This window comes from Brassica rapa, chromosome A06 (genome assembly GCF_000309985.2).
Source record: "Brassica rapa cultivar Chiifu-401-42 chromosome A06, CAAS_Brap_v3.01, whole genome shotgun sequence".
NCBI lineage: Eukaryota > Viridiplantae > Streptophyta > Magnoliopsida > Brassicales > Brassicaceae > Brassica > Brassica rapa.
In genome coordinates, this window is record NC_024800.2 from 4,295,302 (window position 1) to 4,316,934 (window position 21,633).

General features: G+C 31.9%; 3 protein-coding genes across 3 annotated transcripts; all 3 read right to left on the minus strand.

Moving 5' to 3' along the window:
* Window positions 1-125: 125 nt before the first annotated feature.
* LOC103871875 (uncharacterized protein At4g04980-like) lies at window positions 126-5,534 on the minus strand. Its single transcript, XM_033272961.1, has 9 exons — window positions 3,851-5,534; window positions 3,183-3,743; window positions 2,645-2,743; window positions 2,453-2,579; window positions 1,354-2,356; window positions 1,105-1,270; window positions 848-1,012; window positions 616-768; window positions 126-521 (listed from the first exon to the last, which is right to left on the minus strand). Exons 1-9 carry the CDS (start codon window positions 3,875-3,877, stop codon window positions 312-314), a joined length of 2,511 nt encoding a protein of 836 aa, XP_033128852.1. The 5' UTR covers window positions 3,878-5,534; the 3' UTR covers window positions 126-311.
* A 256-nt stretch (window positions 5,535-5,790) lies between these two features.
* Window positions 5,791-9,539, minus strand: LOC103871876 (serine carboxypeptidase-like 31). Its single transcript, XM_009150193.3, has 10 exons — window positions 8,554-9,539; window positions 8,161-8,268; window positions 7,983-8,078; window positions 7,692-7,784; window positions 7,492-7,583; window positions 7,035-7,331; window positions 6,763-6,896; window positions 6,579-6,674; window positions 6,237-6,342; window positions 5,791-6,154 (listed from the first exon to the last, which is right to left on the minus strand). Exons 1-10 carry the CDS (start codon window positions 8,855-8,857, stop codon window positions 6,008-6,010), a joined length of 1,473 nt encoding a protein of 490 aa, XP_009148441.1. The 5' UTR covers window positions 8,858-9,539; the 3' UTR covers window positions 5,791-6,007.
* Window positions 9,540-17,388: 7,849 nt separating this feature from the next.
* LOC103871877 lies at window positions 17,389-20,044 on the minus strand. Its single transcript, XM_033272966.1, has one exon. It carries the CDS (start codon window positions 18,807-18,809, stop codon window positions 18,576-18,578), a length of 234 nt encoding a protein of 77 aa, XP_033128857.1. The 5' UTR covers window positions 18,810-20,044; the 3' UTR covers window positions 17,389-18,575.
* Window positions 20,045-21,633: the final 1,589 nt, after the last annotated feature.

Sequence of the window (21,633 nt, forward strand, 5' to 3'; positions counted from 1 at the left end):
GTATATATAAACGATGATTGAGTTTTGAATTGAATCTATCAACATTTGAAGCTGTTATAAATAAGAATTGCAAAAACAACTTGTACATGAATGGCTGATTCTTCGAATTATCTTTAACTGAAGACTGAAGTTGTAATGGCTTTATCTTAATATATAAAATTACAACAGCTTCTTGTTGATTAGATTACAACATTTTTGTTAGATATTAGAGATCCAAATCACTTTTAAGTTTCTTCTAAAGAGACTGAAATATTTGTCTGACATTTTCAGATGAAACATATACTAAGAGGCAAGGGTGAGGTCATGAGGAATCATTCGTTGTTGAGGATGAGTTCGATCTCATTACCCAACTCTCTGGTAATCTTATCAGCTCGGTCGTCTTGTCCACCAGCAAATGTGTAAACTCCGAACGCAAACTGAAATGCCCTCCACAGCGTTTTTGCCCATCCTACAGTCTTGTTCTTGATCTTGCACTGCTTTCCTCCGCGTGATTCTGATGCAATCTTTGCTTCTCTCTTCTCCTGCGAGTTTTTGAACCAAGAGATTCCATTTTAATCGTGTTTGATCAGATGTTTGCAAAAGTAATGTCGTGAGTTACAAGGTTTTTGATATTACCTTTAATGCAAGTTCCATGCAGCCTGATGAGATGTCAACCATTAATTCCTTGATCTGAATAAGTAAACCGAAGTCGAAATGAATGTTATGTTTCTTGAACTTCTTTTCTTCTTCTACTTTGGTCTGCTCTAGAGTGTCAATCTCTTTTCTTATCTGTTTTCAATCATTACTCTTCAGATCAATTCAAGCAAAGAAACTATATATAGTAAAATCAGTATTCCTAATGGCTTACTTTTGCAAAGTAACGTTCAGTCCTATCAAAAAGTTGTTCAGCAGGAGACTCAATCTTCCAGTTCTTGAGCACTTTGATCATACACTGCAGATTTGAGTACAATGCAGCAGCCATTCTTATTGCTTCCAGTTTACTCTCCGGAAACTCTTCACATCTCGCTAGAACCTAATCAAAAGTTCAAACATATCTGATAAAGAAAGTTCGTGTGATAATTTTAATGGACTACAACACTTGTTGTTGTTGTTGTTGGCACTGACCTTTGTTTCATCTGTTAGTTTCTCAAGCACTGATTCTATATAAAGGTGGAACTTCTGAAGCTCTGCCATGTCCTTGCTCTTGAAGCTGGAGATCTCTTTTTTCAGCTCATTGATAGCTTTCATATACATTTCCACATCCGCTTCTATTTGCTGAAAATAAGCTGACCTGTGTGTGTAGTCATCAAAACATAAAGCCATGTATCAGTTTTTTTTACCATTTTAGTTGTTGTTGTTATGTGATTTTTTTACTTCTTTGTTATCTCAGCAAGAGCTTCAGCCATTCCTTGCTTTCCTCCGGCTGGAGCGCTTCCTATTCCAGCTTTGCTTCCTCCAGCGCCGCCACGGGATCTTGTTTTTGGATCCTTACCTTCGATTTTCCCCCTCAGGAATCTGAAGAGTTCCCCTAGGTGTCTTGATCTCTTCAGTTTGCTAGTTGCTTTCTTGGCTCCCAAGCGAAGTGGCGGTGGTGGCGGTGGAACCCCTGTTCCATTTTCTGGAGCCATTGGGAATGGTGGTGCACCCGGTCCTTTCCCTGGAGCCACTGGAAGTGGCGGTGGTGGTGCACCTAGTCCTTTTCCTGGAGCCACTGGAAGCGGAGGTGGAGGCAGTAGTGTTGCAGCCCCTGGTGGCGGAGGCAGTGGTGCTGCCACCACTAGAGTTGGAGGCAGTGGTGCTGCCGCCACTAGAGGTGGAGGCAGTGGTGCTGCCGCCACTAGAGGTGGAGGAGGCGGCGCAGCTGGTCCTTTTGGAGCAGCCACTGGAAGTGGCTGTGGCGGCCGTGGTGCAGCATTCACTGAATGAGGAGTAGACAGAGCCAAAGATTCAGGCATAGTTTCAGACTTCTCTGAACCCTTTGAGCAGGTTTTAACAGTATCTTGTTCCACAAGGATTGCTTCTTTTGCTTTCTCAATCTTTTCTGTTACACTCTTCTGCTTCTCCTTAACACTCTCATTATCATTATCATCATCATCATTTCTATGAGCTTCTTCCTGGCACATACTCTTTTGGATACTGAGTCGCTTCACATCGATAGGACTCAGTTTGACAAGGGCTTGCATTCTCACGTTTCTTGGAAAGTTTGAAACAGAAATTGCAACGTCTCCAACTTTACTCGGTGGAGTCTGGACCGTTCTTGTCGTGATCGGTTGCTTCGTAACCGTTTTCTTCTCTTCATCACTGTTGATCTCTGTCATATTGAGCCTCTCGTTCATACCCTTATTCAGTCCATCTAATGCAGCTATCACCTTTTCAACTGCAACAAACCAAATATATATAGAGTATGTCACACGAAATCAAAACGGTACAAAGTTTGTATGACAAAGAATCACAAGATTTTTGGAATGCTTACAAAGTCGATCAGATAGATTCTTCTTAAGGCTATTACTCTTCCTATACTTGGATTTGATGATCCACTCATGGTCATCGATCCATGAATCTCCAATTGATTTCAAAGCGTTGTAAAACTGATCAAGCAACTGTTGCAAGAGCAGTTTTGATTAGAAAACAAAAAATAATCACAATTTGGTTATGAGAGGAGAACCTTATCCGTGTCTGCAGCATGTTTTGTATCCAAGAGACGCGAGCTGTCAACGATATCAGGACATAGCTCATGGAGATCTTCCATCGTACGCGTCACCAGCTAGCAATATAGCCCCAACAGAAACACACACAAAAAAGATCAATTTCTATTATAACTTATGAAACAATTCAAGTGGCGGGTTTCCTCGAAGGCTGTCTAATAATCGTTACTTCGATTTGTATCTACTGACAACTTCACATTATTTTATGTTAGTGTCATTTTTTTTGTTAATATAAACTCATATAGTAATAAATGATCAGTGTTAGGGACTAATATGTAAATATTTAGATACCTTTTTTTTGATATCGTAAAATATCTAGATACGTTATTTTGTTATACCTTTTGATATAATATCACTAGGGTAACTTCCTAGTTGTGTGATTAGTATCAGAGGAAGAATCATTAGAGCATAAGAATGAGCACAAAAAAATGTAAGAAGATATCACTAACATGTCAATCTCTTATAAAAAATTATTATCCCAAAAGATCGTAAACTTACATTGGGTATGGAAAGATGACCGGTGAGAAGAGGAAGGTCGATGATGCCCCTAAATGTGATAATCTTCTTTCGAAGCTCGACCGTAAGAATAAAATTTCCTGGCCCTTTGCTCGAACTTGAGTTCTTTGTTATTTCTTTGTGAGAATCTTTTATATCTTTGGCCGACGAAGCAACACGTCTTGAAGTTGTTTGGCTTACGAGTGGAGATCTAGAGACCTTGATGGATGATGATGGAGAAACCAAAGAAGGTTTAACATCTTGTTTGGTCTTATTACTTGTAGGTGATGTCTTCCCTTTGACAGGCTGTAACGAAGTCTTTTGGCTCATTAATGGAGATCTAGACGCGTTGATGGATGATGATGGAGAAACCAAAGAGGGTTTAACATCTTGTTTGGTCTTACTACTTGTAACTGATGCTTGCCCTCTTACAGGCTGTAACATTGTTTTTTGGCTCACTAATGAAGATCTAGACGTCTTGATCGAGGATGATGGAGAAATCGGAGAACGTTTTACATCCTGTTTGGTCATACAACTCCTAAGTGATGCCTGCCAGTTTACAGGCTGTAACAAAAGTTTACAACAACCAAAAAAAAAAAGAAGAAATCAAATCAAGTTTCGATACAAAAGATAAATTAGAACAATTAGTGAAATAGATAAAATATTATTACCTCGGCTTTACAGGTTCTCACACTCATGATTCATCAACGGAGAAAAGAGAGACTGGAGTGTTGATAACCTTGTAATAGTTACCAAGGGAAACAGACTCAAGGAGATAAAACATGTGAAGCTAAGTGTGTTTACTGTTTATTAAACTTTGAGGCTCCACCTCTATCTAATATATATATATCACTTATCCAATTATGACACGTGGCACCTGCATTGATTTCTCGAAATAAGAAGTTACAAACATAAATTGTAAAAAGAAAATTATTTCTAAAATATTCTAAAAGTAGAGGAATTGAATTTAGTATAATTGGTAAAAAAATAGGAGATCTACTTCCTTTTTTTTCCTGGTCAACAAAGAAATCTACTATAAAAGACAATTCAAAACCAAATTTCTTTATTATTCTTATTCTTTTTGTTTGAAATGGAAATGATTTTTTAACTTCCAACTACTGCAGCAAGAATTGTTAAAAACAAATTTACAGCAGCAAGAGCCAACAATATACCGAGAAAAAGTTATTAACAATTTAGTTTACAAAAAAAAAAAAAAGTTATTAACAAAAGAAGTAAAGGAGATGATAATACGGAGTACGCGACAGAAAATGAACAACCATGCGGCAGAAACAAGCTGGAACTCTTCATGCGGTTTGAATGACATTATGCTCATTATATTCGAGTTCTTCTATGCTAAATATGAAATTAATTATTATTTTTTACTTGAAATCAGTATTATAAAAAGGGAATGAAAGTGTAACGCTCTCTTTCTTTCAAAATGTAGACTAGAATTTAAGGCAATATGCTAGAACCCTAGTTTCGTTAAGTTAGATATTTTTCTTAAAAAAATTGTTTCACAAAATTAGACTTTTTATATTTTTTTATGAAAGATTATGATCTCTAAGAGAATTAATTGACTTTATTAAATTATTATTTATTTAAAAATTATTGAAAGTTGAAAATTATAAAAAATAATACGTTTATTAAAATGTATTTTTTTAATATATGTGAAAACATTAAAAAATCTATTGTTGTGAAAGAGAGGAGGGAGTAGTTATATTTTTTTATGCCAAAATATGACAACAATATTTTCTAACTTGGAGTCAAAGTTTTATAAGAAAGACATTAAAGTGTAACGATTTCTTTCTTTCACAATGTAAAAGTCTCAAGAATATAAATATTAATCAATCATGGTTGTCAAATGGTTAAAATAAATACAGTGATTTTTTTCCCAGCTAACTAAGAATATTATTTCAAAGCTCATTTTTATCATAGTGTGTTCCTCAGCCTAATTTTATATATACACATTTTACAATTAGTAAATTTACACTGTGCATCCAGTCAAAAATTATTTTGGATTCGCCACTGACCAAAATCTTAATCGCAGTCAACGATTCGAATCACTGTTTTAAATTTTCTCGTCAATAGCACTGGGGGAATTGTTTTTATATCTATAAGGTATGTAAGAAATGGAACAATAATTGTAAATAATAATAACAATAACAATATTGTTAATGTTGACCAAATGAAATATGGGGACTTTTTTTTTTTTTCATTAAGAAAGGAAGGAAACATTATAAGAAGGTATAGATTTAGATGCATGCATGTTCTATATTCTTATCCTAAAAAAGAGAGATGCATCATGCATCATACATGTACACCTGTGTATATGTGTATGGCTTTGATTTGACCAACGGTGCCAACGATTGTTTGATTTGATTAACAAAAATCAACGGTTACAAATGATTATAAAAAGTTGGTGTTCCACAAGATATTTGATAATGTTTTCAGATTAATTACTTTTTGATTTTAGCTGTTCACTTTTTATTTAAAAGTTGAAATTATTCTAGAAGTTAAAACTTGCTAATGCATTTCCCTTATATCATTATTCATTATGATCTTAAGTGGCTGTATTCGAAACATTATTTTAGTGATCATTACACAATCTTTAGGTATTGAAATTTATCATTTTATGATTATGATCATCACATAGAAAGTAGCATAGTCACGTTCAGTTTATCTTTTACATGTTACAATCCTTTTCCCCCCTTATACCGTGTCTGACAAGTTAACGTAACGAAACCCAAAATCTTTCATACATTCTGAAGACATAAAGACGACTCATTAGACTAAGTAAACCATCCTTTGAATCGTTAATAAGTGCTTCTCTACCGTGACGGTGGCGGAGGAATTCCGGTGAGAAAGGCCGAGAAAAAGGCAAGAGAGCTGCTTGGTTTGAAGGAAGGCACCGCATGTCCAGCTCCTCTGAACGTAGCAAACGTTAGACCTTCGTATTCTTGGAGCCATCCACTTACCTGTTGTAAGTACCATTAACAAGAAACTTAGCCATTGTAATCAAACTCAAATTAAGAACAGGTTAATCAGATCCATGGGTACCTGTTTCTCATGGTACCAAGGCCTCCAAGCTGTCTTGATGAGTAATTCGAGTGCGCTTAAGCTATACCTTGTCGCGAGTACTGGAACTCTTCCGTCTGTGTCACCACTGATCCATCACAGAACCAAAGCAACGGTTAAGTGGAATATTTACCATGCATCGGAAAATAACAAAAAGTCCCACAAGTATATAACCAAAGCAAAAGAAACTGTGTATAGTGGTTACTTGCATAATAGGCAACCGAATTTTATACTCTATTTTTCTGAAGTTTGAAACTTGTTGAAGTTAATTAATTTGTTATAATTTTTAATTTGCAAGGTGAAACAAATCAGGAATTAATTTACCTGTAAACCCATATTCTTAATCCCCCGGCAATCAGTTTCTCGTATATAGGCAAAACTGAGGGCTTTATATAAGTCCAGTTATGAAAGATGTCCATGCTGAAATCTCAGAATACCAAAGTTTAGACAACTTCCATCACATGTTATACAAAGTAATAAGAAACACACATGAAAGGGAGAAGAGTACTTGCAAATCCTCCAGTCCTTGAGATTAACTCCATCACTCGCATGAAGAGACTTCTGAACATCTGCTCTGTTGTAGAATATTCTAGCGTAATCGTCTAAGCATGGGTCATATCCACCCAAGCGCCTTGGTGGCACCTAAGGCATGAAAACAAAATTTTGTTATAACGAAAAAAAAAACTTTGATTGACGCTTATATTGTAATCTTTGATCATAAATTTCAACCATCAGAATATAATGAGGTAGTATGTATAATGTTATATAATGATGTCGTACCCTCTTGGAACTGGTGTGAGAATTAGTCTTGAATTGTTTAGAATCCAAGTAAGACGATCGGGCAGAATCTCCTATACAAACCGATGTATAGAGGCTATAGATATCGATCTCGTCGTACTGCTTTTGAACTTCGTCTACGGCTTCAGAGCACTCGTCGTCGCTCCAAGTATTGTCGCTGCTGAAATTACAAGTCCTGGTTATGATCCTATGCGTCTCATCAGATATAACTGCGTGGCTCCATGCGTAATCCACCCAACCTCTCCAATCATCTGCATCAGATGTCTCAGGATTCCCAAGCTACACCGCCAAAACCAAAAGAGAAAAGTTTTTTTATATAGCTACGTACATTTTATTGTTTATATTAAATGCGACGTAACTATATTTTTCACTAGGTTTTAAACTCGTATTTTTACTTTGGGTCAAGAAACACTAATATCAGTAAGAGATTCAAACGTACCAAAATACCCTTAAGGTTGATGTGAAGCGATGAACCATTGTTCTTGTTATTGTTATCGTACACGACCTCTGCTAGCTCCGGTACGTATTTTCCTGCAAATATAAATACGGTCACCAAAATAAAAATAAAAAACGAATTAACTTTAACTTAATTTAAAAGATATTAACAGCAAAATTAATTAAGATGGTTCGTTAGTTAACCTGCGTAGCTTTCGCCGGCGATGTAGAACGTATTTCCTTTGTGTTCAGGGAATTTCTCGAACCAGTTGCAAAGAAAACTGAATGCATCTCTTGCTGATCGTAGAAAAAAAAAAGAGAGGATGAAGCATATAAGTGTGTTTCAAAATGAAAAAAAAATGAAGCATATAAGTTTTATGAAAGAAAGAATGAAGCATATAGTTATGTCTATGGAGTACGTACTATATATCATATTCTTCGTTATAAGGACAGAGACTATAGATTATATATTTATTAAAATAATAATGGACCTGCCTGTAAAGTCATCGTCAAGTTTTTGATAATCGCTAGTTGTGTTTGAATACGAAAAGCCAACACCGACGGGAGATTCTAAAAACAGCATGTTGGCCTCTGCATCAGCAAATCAACCTTTTTCATTATTTTATTCATTTTCATTTACATATAGATATGAAAACTATACAAAAAAACTAACCTTTATTCCATGCGTATGGATTAAATTTAAGTCCGTTTTCGTTGGCGTCCACGAGAAAGGGACCAATTTCTTGTGTTGCTCCATATCCCACAGAAGAACAACCTGGACCTATATACACAATATACAAATGATTAAAATCTAAGTGTGTTCTCCCGTTAGACAACATCAGAAAATAGTTTAATAACAGGATAAAAATATATTTTATGTTGACGTTGGAACGGCCAAATTAATGTGAATAATGATACTGTAAATTATGTAATTACTAAACATTCTGCGGAACTAACCGTGTTATCAGTGTACTATTTCACAGGATATCAATCAAGACTGATCTAAAAATATGAGAATATAAAATAGTTCGGATACATGCATGAATATTTTAAAATATAGGATTACCTCCATTAAGCCAGAGAACTAGAGGTTTCTCCTTGGGAAGATCCATGGCCTCAAAGAACCAATAAAACATAGCTCTTCCGTTGGATTCGTCCACAGGGACATAACCGGCATAATGTCTGAAACTCACGTCAGGCTGTCCAGGCAAATCTGTCACCAGATCTTGCTCGTTGGCCAACAAGCTTTTTTGTTTCGGGCTATCAAACCGGTGTTGTCTAGTACATATAACCATCGGGAGTAGTATTAAGAGAGTGGTAAACCACAAAGAGATTAACCAAGTAGATATATTCTTGGTGTGATAATCCATTTTAGGTTTAAGTTGTTAAGAAGATCAAGGAAACGTAATAAGATGATAAGAAAGTTCTAAGACTTAGATGTCTATTTATAAGCTAAGATGAAAAGATTTTTTTTCTTTAGTATATTATTAATTTTTAATTAAGTGGATATGGAAGAATAGTCCTATGCGGCAATTGGTGGCTTTAATTTGTTCAGTTGGTCGTATAATTCCATCTTAAAATAAAAAATATTTATAGGGACATATTCGAGAAAATTCGTATACTTGACTTATATAGAGTGGATGAAGCACTTTCTTTTTGATGGGGTTTGAACCACGTCATGACCAAAAGTAATATAAATTCAATCTACATTATATTATCCTTTTTAATCTAAGAAAATAAGAGGATTAATTGACCCCACAAAAGCATAATAACTAGTGATGAATATATAAACTGAGGAAACTGGAATGCTACCCTAAGCAAGACGATAGTTACTAGCTTAAAATTAGCATTAACGTATGATTCATAACTCACAAGTCAAATATAAGATATAGATTTTGCAATACTTAACCGGCTTTGACCGGGTGATTGTGGTCGAGTGGTAAGGAGACGGGGCTGAGACACCAACATGTTTCAGGTTCGATCCACCTGCTGCGCGAAACTAAGTCACAATTATCCTGGTCACCCAACACGGATATGGACCCATGCTTTAGGGCCCATTTGAATACCCGGAGAGAGGGTCTATCTGTGGGCTGCACCTCCCCTTGGGGATTAGTCTGGGCCTCTCCATGGGCTTGGGATACCCCCAGGTTAATCAAAAAAAAAAAAAAAAAAAATACTTAACCGGCTTAGAAGTGCTATGCCTACCGGCGGATTGTTTTTTCTCTAGGTTTAGACTAGGAACTGAATAATGCCATCGATAAATCTTTTTTTTTAAGCCATGAACTTCTAGTTAGAGCTGGACATTTTATCCGTTGAATTTGATTCGATTCGCTAATCGTTTCGATTCGATCCGAAAATTCCGGATATCCATAAATTTTCGAAGCAAAGCAAATACTAAAAATCAATATCCATTAAAATCGAAGCAAATCACAAATATTAAAATTTTAGGATGCGGATATTCGATCTGATCCGATCATATATAATACATGTATATCTTGATTATATTAAAAAAATTTAATGTATAAAATTATATAATTATTATTCTAACATATGATTTGATAAATTCTATTCACATTGTTACCTATATAAAAATATTACATAAAAGGAAAAGAACATATTTATGACAATTATAATTTTTTTCTTAAGTTTTGTATTATTATAATTGTTAACTAAGTTCAAAAAAATTTACAAATATGTAACTCAGTCGTATTAGGAGCCTGGCTAGTTTGAACGCATCGATTGTGGGTGCAAAAATTTACAGAAGCGGATAGTTGCGGTTTCAAGCTTTATTAAGTGTTTTCTATGACTAACACAACGTTTAAAAATTGTTGTGTTTACGGATCCTTTTTGACTGGTTTATCCGCAAATGCAAAAAATAATTAATAAAAAAATATTTAATAGACAAAAAAAATTAAAAATGATAATATTAAAACCCAATAATAAATAATAAATATAAAATTATATTTATAAATCATATTAATATAATAAATATAAAAACTATATTTATAAAATCATAGTATTAAACTTATATATATATATTAGTATTTATATCATCTCAAAAATTTAAACTTATTTAAAATATTATTTATATATTTATATAATTTTTTCAAAAAAAAAATTTACCTTTCCACAACCGTTCGCAACCACAAACCCTAACTGAAATCAGTTTTTGATTTTTAGAGGTTTAGAGTGGTATAAAATGGTTTGTATCATTTTTTGTAATTGTTGTAAAACGCCAGTCCTAACAACAACTATCAACCGCAAAAAATGCATTTGCGGGTTAAACCCTATATCAAATATTGCTAATTCAGTCTGTTAAAAGTAAGCTTATGTATATTTCCTCTCCTTTTTGTACTATAACAGGCTTTAGTATTGCATCTAATAAATTAGAATTTACATTAATCCACAAAAATATATATCAACTGCAGACCTTGAGTTGGTGAAATTTCAGTCGTACTCGGACTACTTGTTATGCACATGGTAATAATCAATCGCCCACTAAAACCCAAGTCAAATAAGTATTGCTGGCTATGCAGCTTCGTAGCTGTGTAATAAGTCCTATTTTTTTACAAGATCCTAACGAAAACATTTGAGATCAGTCTAGAATGTTTATAATGTATTTAAACCAGAATTTAATATAACCAGCGCCTTTCTTTTCTTAGTGTTATAATTTATATTTATTGTTGGGAAAATCGCAATAGTTTTGATTCTTGATTGATTGAGTTAGCTAAGCTAACTTAGCTTTACTGCATACTAATCATATATGTCTTGAATATTACAGGTTACATTACGATCTAAACAATATTTGTATGAGACAATTGTCAAAAGTGAACTGATAAAATAAAATATATTTTAACATGTTTACTAAGCAGTATATGTTATCTGGGATAAAATTGTGATTTATTAATGTAACAGATCGGTACGAAGTAATATGTTGCATCAATTTTGCAGAGTATAATAAGTTAAATGGAACTATATCCATGAATAGAAAAACTATATATGTGAATAAGATTATAGTAAGATCAAGTTTTACGAACCAATATATGATTGTCAAGCTTATGAGACCAATGAATAACTTCTCAACTATCGCTCACGTCATAGACTCCTAGGTTATATATGATGAGGATATTCCGAAAAATATACATTTCATAAAATAAGAGACATGTCACGTTGCAACATCTTTGAGCAAGAATTGACTGTTGAGAAAGGCAAATGGAGGTATATATTCCAAATCGATGGTGCCCTTTAATTTACATATTATTTTTAAATATATTTTCTATATATTATAAAAAGCGTTAAATAAATCCACAAGAACCTCATCATTAGCAAAGTAGAAAGATATAGTTTTGTGGCGAACCTTATGCGCCGTTGGGATTCTTGAGAATTCAATTTGATGTACTTATAGTTTTTTAAGAAAACTAAATAATTAAATAGTGAAGATCTAATGCATGTATAATGTTATCTTTTTCTTTCTCACCTCTAAAATAGTCCCACTAGAAAAACTGACCATGAACTCTCTCTAAGAACTTTAGCAGACAGCCACCATGCCACTACACATGGTGTTAGGGTTTAATCCTGTCAAAACTAAAATAGTTTTTTTAACTGGATACATACCACTATGCATACCTTTCTTCTTGCATAGTTCAAATTGATAGTTGGACGTCTCGGCAATAGTTTAAATACATGAGTTCTAAAAAGGTTAACTACACATTTAGAAACTTAGAGAAAGAGGCAAAAAGCGTTTGTTGTTGAATGGTTATGACATGGACTCCAACTTTCTCTGATGAGGAATGAGAGGGAAATCATCTCTGGATTATATATTACGTTTCATACTGGATAAAAAAAATTCAATTAATTGTTGGGAAGGTAATTAATGTGCATATCTATATAGAAGTGTCAATATCAGAATGTGGTGCAAGAATTGCATGTTCAAGAACTTATTTCTCTATATCAGCATATGTCATGCAGCACATACATTAGCTTCCGTTATCATTAATTATGAGACAGTCTGGCTCTCTATATATGCAAATACATACATACTTTATTTTTTTTTGCATAAAGAAATCGTAGCTTCGTTTCTCAAATGAAAAAAAAAAAACTATATATTAAAGTTTCTTGAAAAGTAATGAATATGAAAGATTTTTCAATATAAGACATGGCTGATTGTTGATTTTTTACAAATTTTCCTTATTTACTAAATATATACTTTTGTGATTCAAATAATAAATCATGTTTGCACAAACAAAAATATAAGAAGTCTTTATATTTTATCCAAGCAATTCTTTGGCTAATTAAATCGTTAGTCGTCAACCAATTTTTCCTTATGCCTGCATATATATAATGTCTAAGTTCTAACACAGATAACCCATATGCTAATGATTTTGGGGGTCCAACCGAAATCATATTCACCTGTACAAAGGTGTATGTCATTTCCGTTGCAGAGATAGAGAAGTAATAGAAATAGCATTGAGAAACACACATGAAAAAGCAACAAAAAAAAATTAAATGAATCTGTTCTAACCCATATCACTGATACTATGTTTCGGCATCTTATTAATAAGCTACAAGTACGTAAAAGTGATAGTATCTCGTTGGTCACTATTTTGCTGGTTAAGGTCATAGAACGTTTTTTTTAAATATGGGATTGTCTCGTTTTTAAAAAATCGTTGCACAATCTTGTTTTCTTGTTGACAATATATATGGTTGAATCTTAAATTAGAGCATTATAATATTTTTTTTAGAAAACAACATAAATAATACATTCTTCTTGGATCTCTTGCATTGGTGAATGGCCACTACCTTGGAGCTTATAGGTTGTTGTATTATACTAGTATATACACAAGTTAATGATCTATCTAATCACCTTCAAATATTTTTATTTTTATTGCTATTTCAATTATTTTCACGTAATTAACATGTTTTATATGTTTTAATTGATAGTTTATGTTGGTGTTTAATATGGGGACCGCTTAATTAACTGTTAGACCAGACTCCATGAGTTCGTTTTGGCCAATGGATGTCCACTTATATGATTCTCTGTTCTCAGAACTATATATGGATACCCACTTAACCTTATTAATACACCGTGTAGGTGTAATTGTAATAATATACTATTATATTGGCCAATAGATCTTGGGGAATTGTCTCTAGACACTCTGTGAATGGGTCGATGAATTCTTAAATGATACACGACAAAGACATCCCATAATACTACACGCGTTGAGATCATATTGATGAATCTTTTGATATATAAAAAAATCAATAAACAATTAGGGATTCCATGGCCAAGTTACCAACTAGTTGATGACTCATATGCTCTCATATTACTTGTCTCATAGTTAACTAATACTCTATATATTTAAATGATTAAAAAATAGACATTAAAAATACATATTTTTAATTATCTTTTACTTTATTTTTAGATAGTTATTTTATTTGTTTTCCATAAAATTCCACCATTCATATTTATATTTAATTCATGTTTTATTTATAAAATAAATACTTTAATTAAAATCATAAATTAATTTTTCAAATACAAAAGTAAAATATGATCTCTTGAGCTCTTTACTTTTCATCTGATGTGGTATTCTCGATGGAAGCATCTCGTTGGATTCCCATATGTATACACGGTCAGTAGGAAAAATGTCAAGATTTAATTTTCATTCAGTTTCAATCATTTTTATTAGTAGAGGCAATATTATACCGACTGAATAGATGTGTTTATAGATAAATTTGTAGATAGACAGCCTGAAGTTTATCGATTATCGATATACTCGTATTGAAATGAAAAAAATAAATGTAGACAACGGATCTGGAAATCAGTAGAGAAATGAGACTATTAATGCTAAAATTATATAGTGCGCACCAAGAGAGATTGAGAGAAGGTGAAATGTTTGATCGTCACTATCAAAGATAGAAGGTATAGGTTCCAACTTTTAAAATGAGTACTTGAAGGATTATATAAGCATATGGAATATAACCACAGTACTTCTAGACTAGAGAGATGACCTATGCGAGAGTGTTAATCCTCAACAATTGGACCCATCTAGAAACTATGCTACATTCCTTAGCCACTTCTATTACATAAACCATTCGTCAGTATACTTATTCGTATTCTCTTACAGTCTTACTCATCTCTTCGATATTGTTATGTTTATTAAGTACGTGTCCATTAGAGTCGAATGCTAGAAAAAGTTTGGCGGCAATACCCATTTTGGGGACAACAAAAATATTGTCAACAATATTATTAATGTGTTCTGGACCGGGTCTGCGAAAAATTAAAAAGATTTTGACTAAAATCGTGAAGTTTTAGAGGTTGTAAACTTGAATGTACGAGTCTCCGATCCATGCAGACAAAAAGAGACATGAACACTATCGTAACATGTACTGAGAGATAAGTTTGCACGATAATAAGATGAGCTGTAATATAACAACACCATTGGATGGGACATGGTGCTTAGTCGAAATCCAACTCCGTTAGGATGGTCAAAGTATTGCTAAAATCTCACTTTTTACCGGTGATTCTTATCCATCCAAAGAGTGAAAGTGCGCATAACATAAGTTCATTTGAATTAGCTTTTTGACTAGATCCACTCTTCCACAAACAAACAAGAGATTTATAGGTTTTATGGAATCTTTTACTATTCACTTTTTCAATTTGAAACTATACAGGTAGTTTTAACGAAATATTTACATTAAAAATAATATTTATCAGGAAAATGATAGAAAAGAGATAAGATAAGCAGTAGCGGAACCAAAAATCTTTTTTTACTGGGGTCAAAATAAAAAATTATTCATAATTTTTTAAAAGTTAAAGTACATTACAATTCATCTATACTTTATTTTTATCACAATTTTTATAAAATTTAGATTTTTATTTGAATAAACAATAAATACAACCACCTAAAACCAAACATCATTAAAAAACATTGTTATAATTTCTAACATTTTAAATATTTGTATTTTAGGAACCGATGCATTATCTATTAAGAATGACAAAATAAATTACATATTTAAATACATAAATTATAAATATAGATCTTAAATTTTCTATGAGTTTAAATCATGTCATATCTAACTTGATATAAACACAAAAATATGACCTATAGATACTAAAGTAAATTAGAACGTAAACATGTTTTACTCGTCTTTTTGTAGTGAATAGTAAAATATATGAAAACATAAAACACTAGCAAGAAAAATAAAACAAGCAACGTACAACATTTGTTGACATTTTTTTTTTAATAAAAGCTATGGAATTATCTAATATTTTTTAATGCTGATTTATTTTATTTTATTTTAGATAGTCGTTTGTGGATTCATATTAAAGTGGATTCAAATTAAAACTGAGTCCAAAATGAAGTGAACCGAAACCTAAACACCAAAACTTAAAATAATTCTTTGATTATTTTGTCTTTGGCGTTTTTTTCTTTGTGGGGTTAGTTAAAAATTTATGCCGGAGTCGCAAACAAAATTTATACTAGAAAAACACAGAATTTTTTTAAACCCCACCTACCACCTTACTAACACCGCCCTGAAGATAAGTCTGCTTGAATATTAAGGTTTTCTGTTTGATCTTTATGGATTTCAAGTTTTAGGTTATTCATATTTTTTAAACTAAATCTTCCTCGGTATGAAATTAATGGATTTGTTGTAGACGTTTGATTTTCGTAGCAAAAGCCAAAAGAATTATTCATTTAAGAATTTTCATAAAAATGGGTTTTGTTATCAGTCGTCTTCCCTATGTAGTGTATAAGATCATCCCCATTAAGGATTCACTCTCCCAAGCTCTCACGTTTTCCAAAAAAAAATAATATTATAATATTTATGTACCCCACATATTTCATGAATCTGTCTTTCAAAAGTTCTTCATTGTGAACCGGGTTCGTCACTGTTTCGCGGACTCCACGCCACGTGGCGACCCGTGATTAGTTTAGTAATTTTTTTTTTAATCAAAAAAAAATTAATAATTAATTTCTCCAAGACCCCCTCCTCAGTTTCACTAATAGAAATGCTCTAATATAACCAAAGCTCTTGTAAATGATCCTTGAAAGATACTTTCACGTGGAAACACGATTATCGTGATCACGTGATAGTAATCCCAAAATTACATATCCGAATAAAATTGGGCCTGAATTGCTCAGCCGAACTACTTCTCAGCCGAGATAAGTAGCCCCAGCCCCAAGGCCCAAACTAAAAGAAATACAATAGTAAGCGCCTTGAAAACGTTTGTTCAAAAGTCAAGACAAAACCACTCATGAGAAGATTCAGAACCACAAGACACACAAAAGTCTCAGGAAATAACAATCTCTCTCGCTTCGGCTTCGATTCGATGTCTGAACATCAGATTGCGCCAGAGATCAATTTTTGGGAAGAGACTTCAGAGGAAGACTACTTTAATCTCAGAGGCATGATCGGCTCCAAATCTTTCTTCACTTCCCCTCGTGGAATCAACCTCTAGTCTTCACTCGTTCATGGCTTCCTTCTCCTTCCTCGACAGAGGATCTGTTGGAGAAGACGATCAAAGTGGAAGAGAAGAAACCGACCGCCACCAGGAATCCGATGAGGTACAGTGAGCAATCAAGGTTAGGTACAGTGATGGAACTACTTAGGGTTACGGATTACTTGGGAAAGAAGCTAAAAGATGTGAGCATTTCTTTCATTGTGTTACACGGAACTGCAGATGCTGTGACTGATCCTGAAGATTATACGAAGATGCCAAGAGTAAAGACAAGACGTTGAAGATTTATGAAGGGATGATGCATCCGATGTTGTTTGGTGAACCTGATGACAACACTGAGATTGTTCGTAACGATATTGTTAGTTGGTTGAATGATAGATGTGGTGGAGACAAAACTCAGGATTGAATATATTTGGTTTGAGACTCTATTTATTGATGATGTAATGTTGTGTATAGTAATATTTTATCTATAGACAATGTATTTGTGTCAACTAAGACTAGAGATTGATATACATGTCAATCACACTGTTTTTTATATAATGGTGAACTTCACTCGTTATACAAAAGCAACCTCAACTTTCTCCATTTCAGTAGATATTTCAACCATTGATTCATTGTCTATAAATCGATTGAGATGAAGTTTTTGGGGCATTGCATTTAAGATACACTGGTTTGCGTACTGATGAAAATATTGGACCACTTGGTAAACAGTAAACAAGAAATGGGTTGTGTTCTCAATGTTGGTTACTTGTTTGGCTCTTATTCTCCAACACGAGTACGGTTCCTAGAAAGCTACTTGTGAAAGGGGCTATTGAAAATTGATTTTCGAGTTTGTTGGGTGTTTGACCAACGAACCATAAAAGTTGCTTCTTTGTCTACTTATCTCACTTTTCTTTAATGTACTTCCCAAGCTCTGTCTAGCTTGTATATCTCTCAGCTAACCAGATAGGTAGCTGTGTGTTTCAAAAAAAAAAAAAAAAAAAAAAAAACCAGATAGGTAGCTGCAAAAAAATGTCCCAAAAATTTAACATTCATTATAGAATAGAGTCAAATGTGCTTCTCTTTCAACTAGTATGTGGTTTATGGATTCCAAACAGATTAGTCAATAAACATAAATCCATATTTCAGGTGATTTAAACACAAAGAGCTAAACTAATTGTAGTAGCATTTAGTCATTGTCTAACCCTATCAGAATCATTGTTTCCCATAATTTTTACAGTTAGTCTTTATACACCCCATATTTAGTTGTTTATAAAAAAATCAAAATGGTGGAAGAAATACAGAGTAGCTAAGTACCAAAAAAAAGTGTTTCATGATCTTGAATAACAATTTTTTTTCGTTCTTTTTCAAAGTGTTCAACAAGTAATCACGGTGTCTACGTTAGCATTGGCGCAAGGATTAGTAACAAAAATGCTTCATAAATAAATCATTTCTAGAGTAACATGTAAACAAAGGATTCAAGTTTTTAGTAAAATAGTCTTACACTGAAAAAAAAAACAAGAAATGACAGAGAGAGAGAGGGAGACACTGAAACAAGTGTGGACTGCTTTTTTACCAAAAAAAAAAAAAAAAAGTGTGGACTGCTTCAAAACTGTAACCGAATGTGAAAAGAAAGAAAGAGAAAATTCTCAAAATTTGACAGAGACAACGTAAATCAAAGTGATCTTGCAGTGTTTAAAGTCGCCGGAGAATCTTTGAGGAACCTCTCCTCCATCGTCGAAGTTCAAGGCGTAACTAGATGGATCATACTGAAACATAGTCTGTTTCTTCTTCTTCTTCGTCTTCATCACCGCCTCCTTTACTCTCCTGAACATCTTCTTCCGGTACTGATTCAACGCCTTGAAACTACTCTCCAGTCTCATTTTTACTTAAAATAAACCACTTTCTGGATTGTAAAGGTTTAAAAGGGTCTTTATGAACGGATGGAAGTTTCGGCAGCTTTTTTTTGGTAACAGAATTCGTGCGAGAAATTTACATTTGGGGGGGTCACGAGAAAGAGACATAACAGAGTAAAGAGGAAGAAGAAGAAACTTTGGGCAGAGTGCCTCAACATCATTTTCGGATACTCTGTTTTTTCTTTTATTCAACTGTTTGGTCTTTGTCTGCTACTATCTCAACGAATCAATATTCTTTTCATTTAAAATTTAAACATTCTTTCTTTTCACTAATGAAAACAATAAAATAAAACAAAAGAGTGTAAAAATAGTAAAATACTAGTCGAAAATAAGACATTTACCCATTGAGACTTTTAATTGATTATATATTCTATCACTGCTTTTAGTTTATATTTTTTTTTTTTTAAATACAGTATTTTATAAGTGTTTGGTAACGTTATACAATTTGAATAGAAATATTAAATTCTAAATATGATTATTGCTAGAGACTAGGGTTAAAAAGCCAGATAATCTTGGAGGTGACCAAATTTGTTAGTTTAGAATATTTCGCCATCCTAACACGTATAAAACGTCTGAGTTGGAACATCAAAATAACATATGCACCATGGTGGGGTTATTTCAGGTTTATAACAAGTTTACAGCGTTGGTACTATACACAGATTTATTCTTTCCTTTGTTTATTTTTTTCATTTATTGAAATATAAACCTGTTCAAAAAATTCCTAATTGTTTTAAATTTTATTTAAAAGTTTAGCAAGGACAAGTAACAAAATAAGAAAAGTTCTAGATTTTTTTTTTTTTTTTTGCTAAAAAGTTCTAGATTTCTTGCTAAAAAGTTCTAGATTTCTTGCAAAATCATTGTTGTCATTTTTGAATTCTACACATTCAAGATAGTCTAATGTCTAAAATCCAAATCCATAATAGTTAACTGTTTGGTTTCCCTCATTAATTGCAGTTAAGGCACTTTCTGTATATATACTAAGCAATGAAACATTTAAGCTACACATCTTTAATTTCTTATAATAGCAGTTATTGTACCCTGAAAGATATTCCGTTATCCCTTATATATTAATTGAGGAACATTTGAAAAGATGTAACCTCAATTTTGTATTAATTAAAAGAGACCCCAATGCATAGGTGGCACTCAATTAGGTAGTCAATTACATTCAATTGAAAAATAAGTAGGTCCACATTCGATTTTTATATGTTGTTAGATACATAAGTTGGTCAAACTATATGATATAATGATATGATATGATATTTTCTTTCCTTAAATAAAACCTACGGAATTACCATAAATGACTAATATATATATGACAATTAATGAGTTTAATAATAAAGATTTGATAACAATGTATATCTCCTCCATCATTTTTTGTTTAATTTTATATTATTAAAATAAATTAAACAATAAAATTAGCTATAAAAATAAAATTTAGATTTTTTCGTATATGTTATATTTTAAATTTTTAAAAACGACAATAAATGACTAAAACTATTAAAATTATTATGTTAAAAATTAATGATCAATGGTTTAACATTTTTATTATAAGAAGATACACATGATTTTAAAACCATATGAGTAAAAAATATCATTTAATAATAAAATAAATATATATATATATATATATTAAACACTATATACCATAAGATTACATAAATATTTTAATATTAAAACTTTCAATGAATTTTCAAGAACATTTATAAATTATAAACTTATTAAAGATTTCAGATTGAAAATTTTGTTATCGATGATTTAAATATTTTGTTATAAAACGATATGAACGATCATAGAACCGTATGATTATAAATTCTTATTTAATAAATAACTATACAAAATATACTATTCCTAGAAAAATAGGTTGGTCCATCTTAACTTATATTACACTTTTTATTAAACTAAATATCGAATTGATAAATAACGTACCAAAAAATGTTTTGCACTTTCCTTAAATAAAAGCTACGATACCTAATATGATTAACGTATATGTGAAAATTAATTATAATGAATAATAAATATTTGATAACAATTTTTGTATCTTAGTTCTTTTTTTTTAATTATATATTATTAAAATATATTTAAAAATCACATTAAATATATAATAAAAACATTTATAATTTTTCTTATATGTTATATTTTGAATTTTTCAAAACGTCTATAAATTATTAGAAATTTGAAGATCCCCACTCTGAAAATTTTGTGATCAATAGATTATTTTTTTGTCATAATAAGTTATAAATGATCATAAAATTGTATTAATATGAACTTTTATTTAATATTATAAGAAGATACACATTATTTTAAAACCATATGAGTAAAAAATATCATTTAATAGTAAAACATATATATTTTTATATATATATATAGATTATACTATATACCATAAGATTACATAAATATTTTAATATTAAAACTTTCAATGAATTTTCAAAAACATTTATAAATTATAAACTTATTAAAGATTTCACATTGAAAATTTTGTTATCAATGATTTAAATATTCAGTTGTAAAATGATATGAATGATCATAGAACTGTATGATTATAAATTCTCATTTAATAAATGACTATATAAAATATACTATTCTTAGAAAACTAGGTTGGTCCATCTTGACTTACATTATATTTTTTATTAAACTAACTATCGAATTGATAAATAATCTACCAAATTTTTTTTTGCACTTTCCTTAATTAGAAACTACGAAATTACCTAATATGATTAACGTATATATGAAAATTAATTATTATGAATAATAAATATTTGATAACAATTTTGGTATCTTAGTTCTTTTT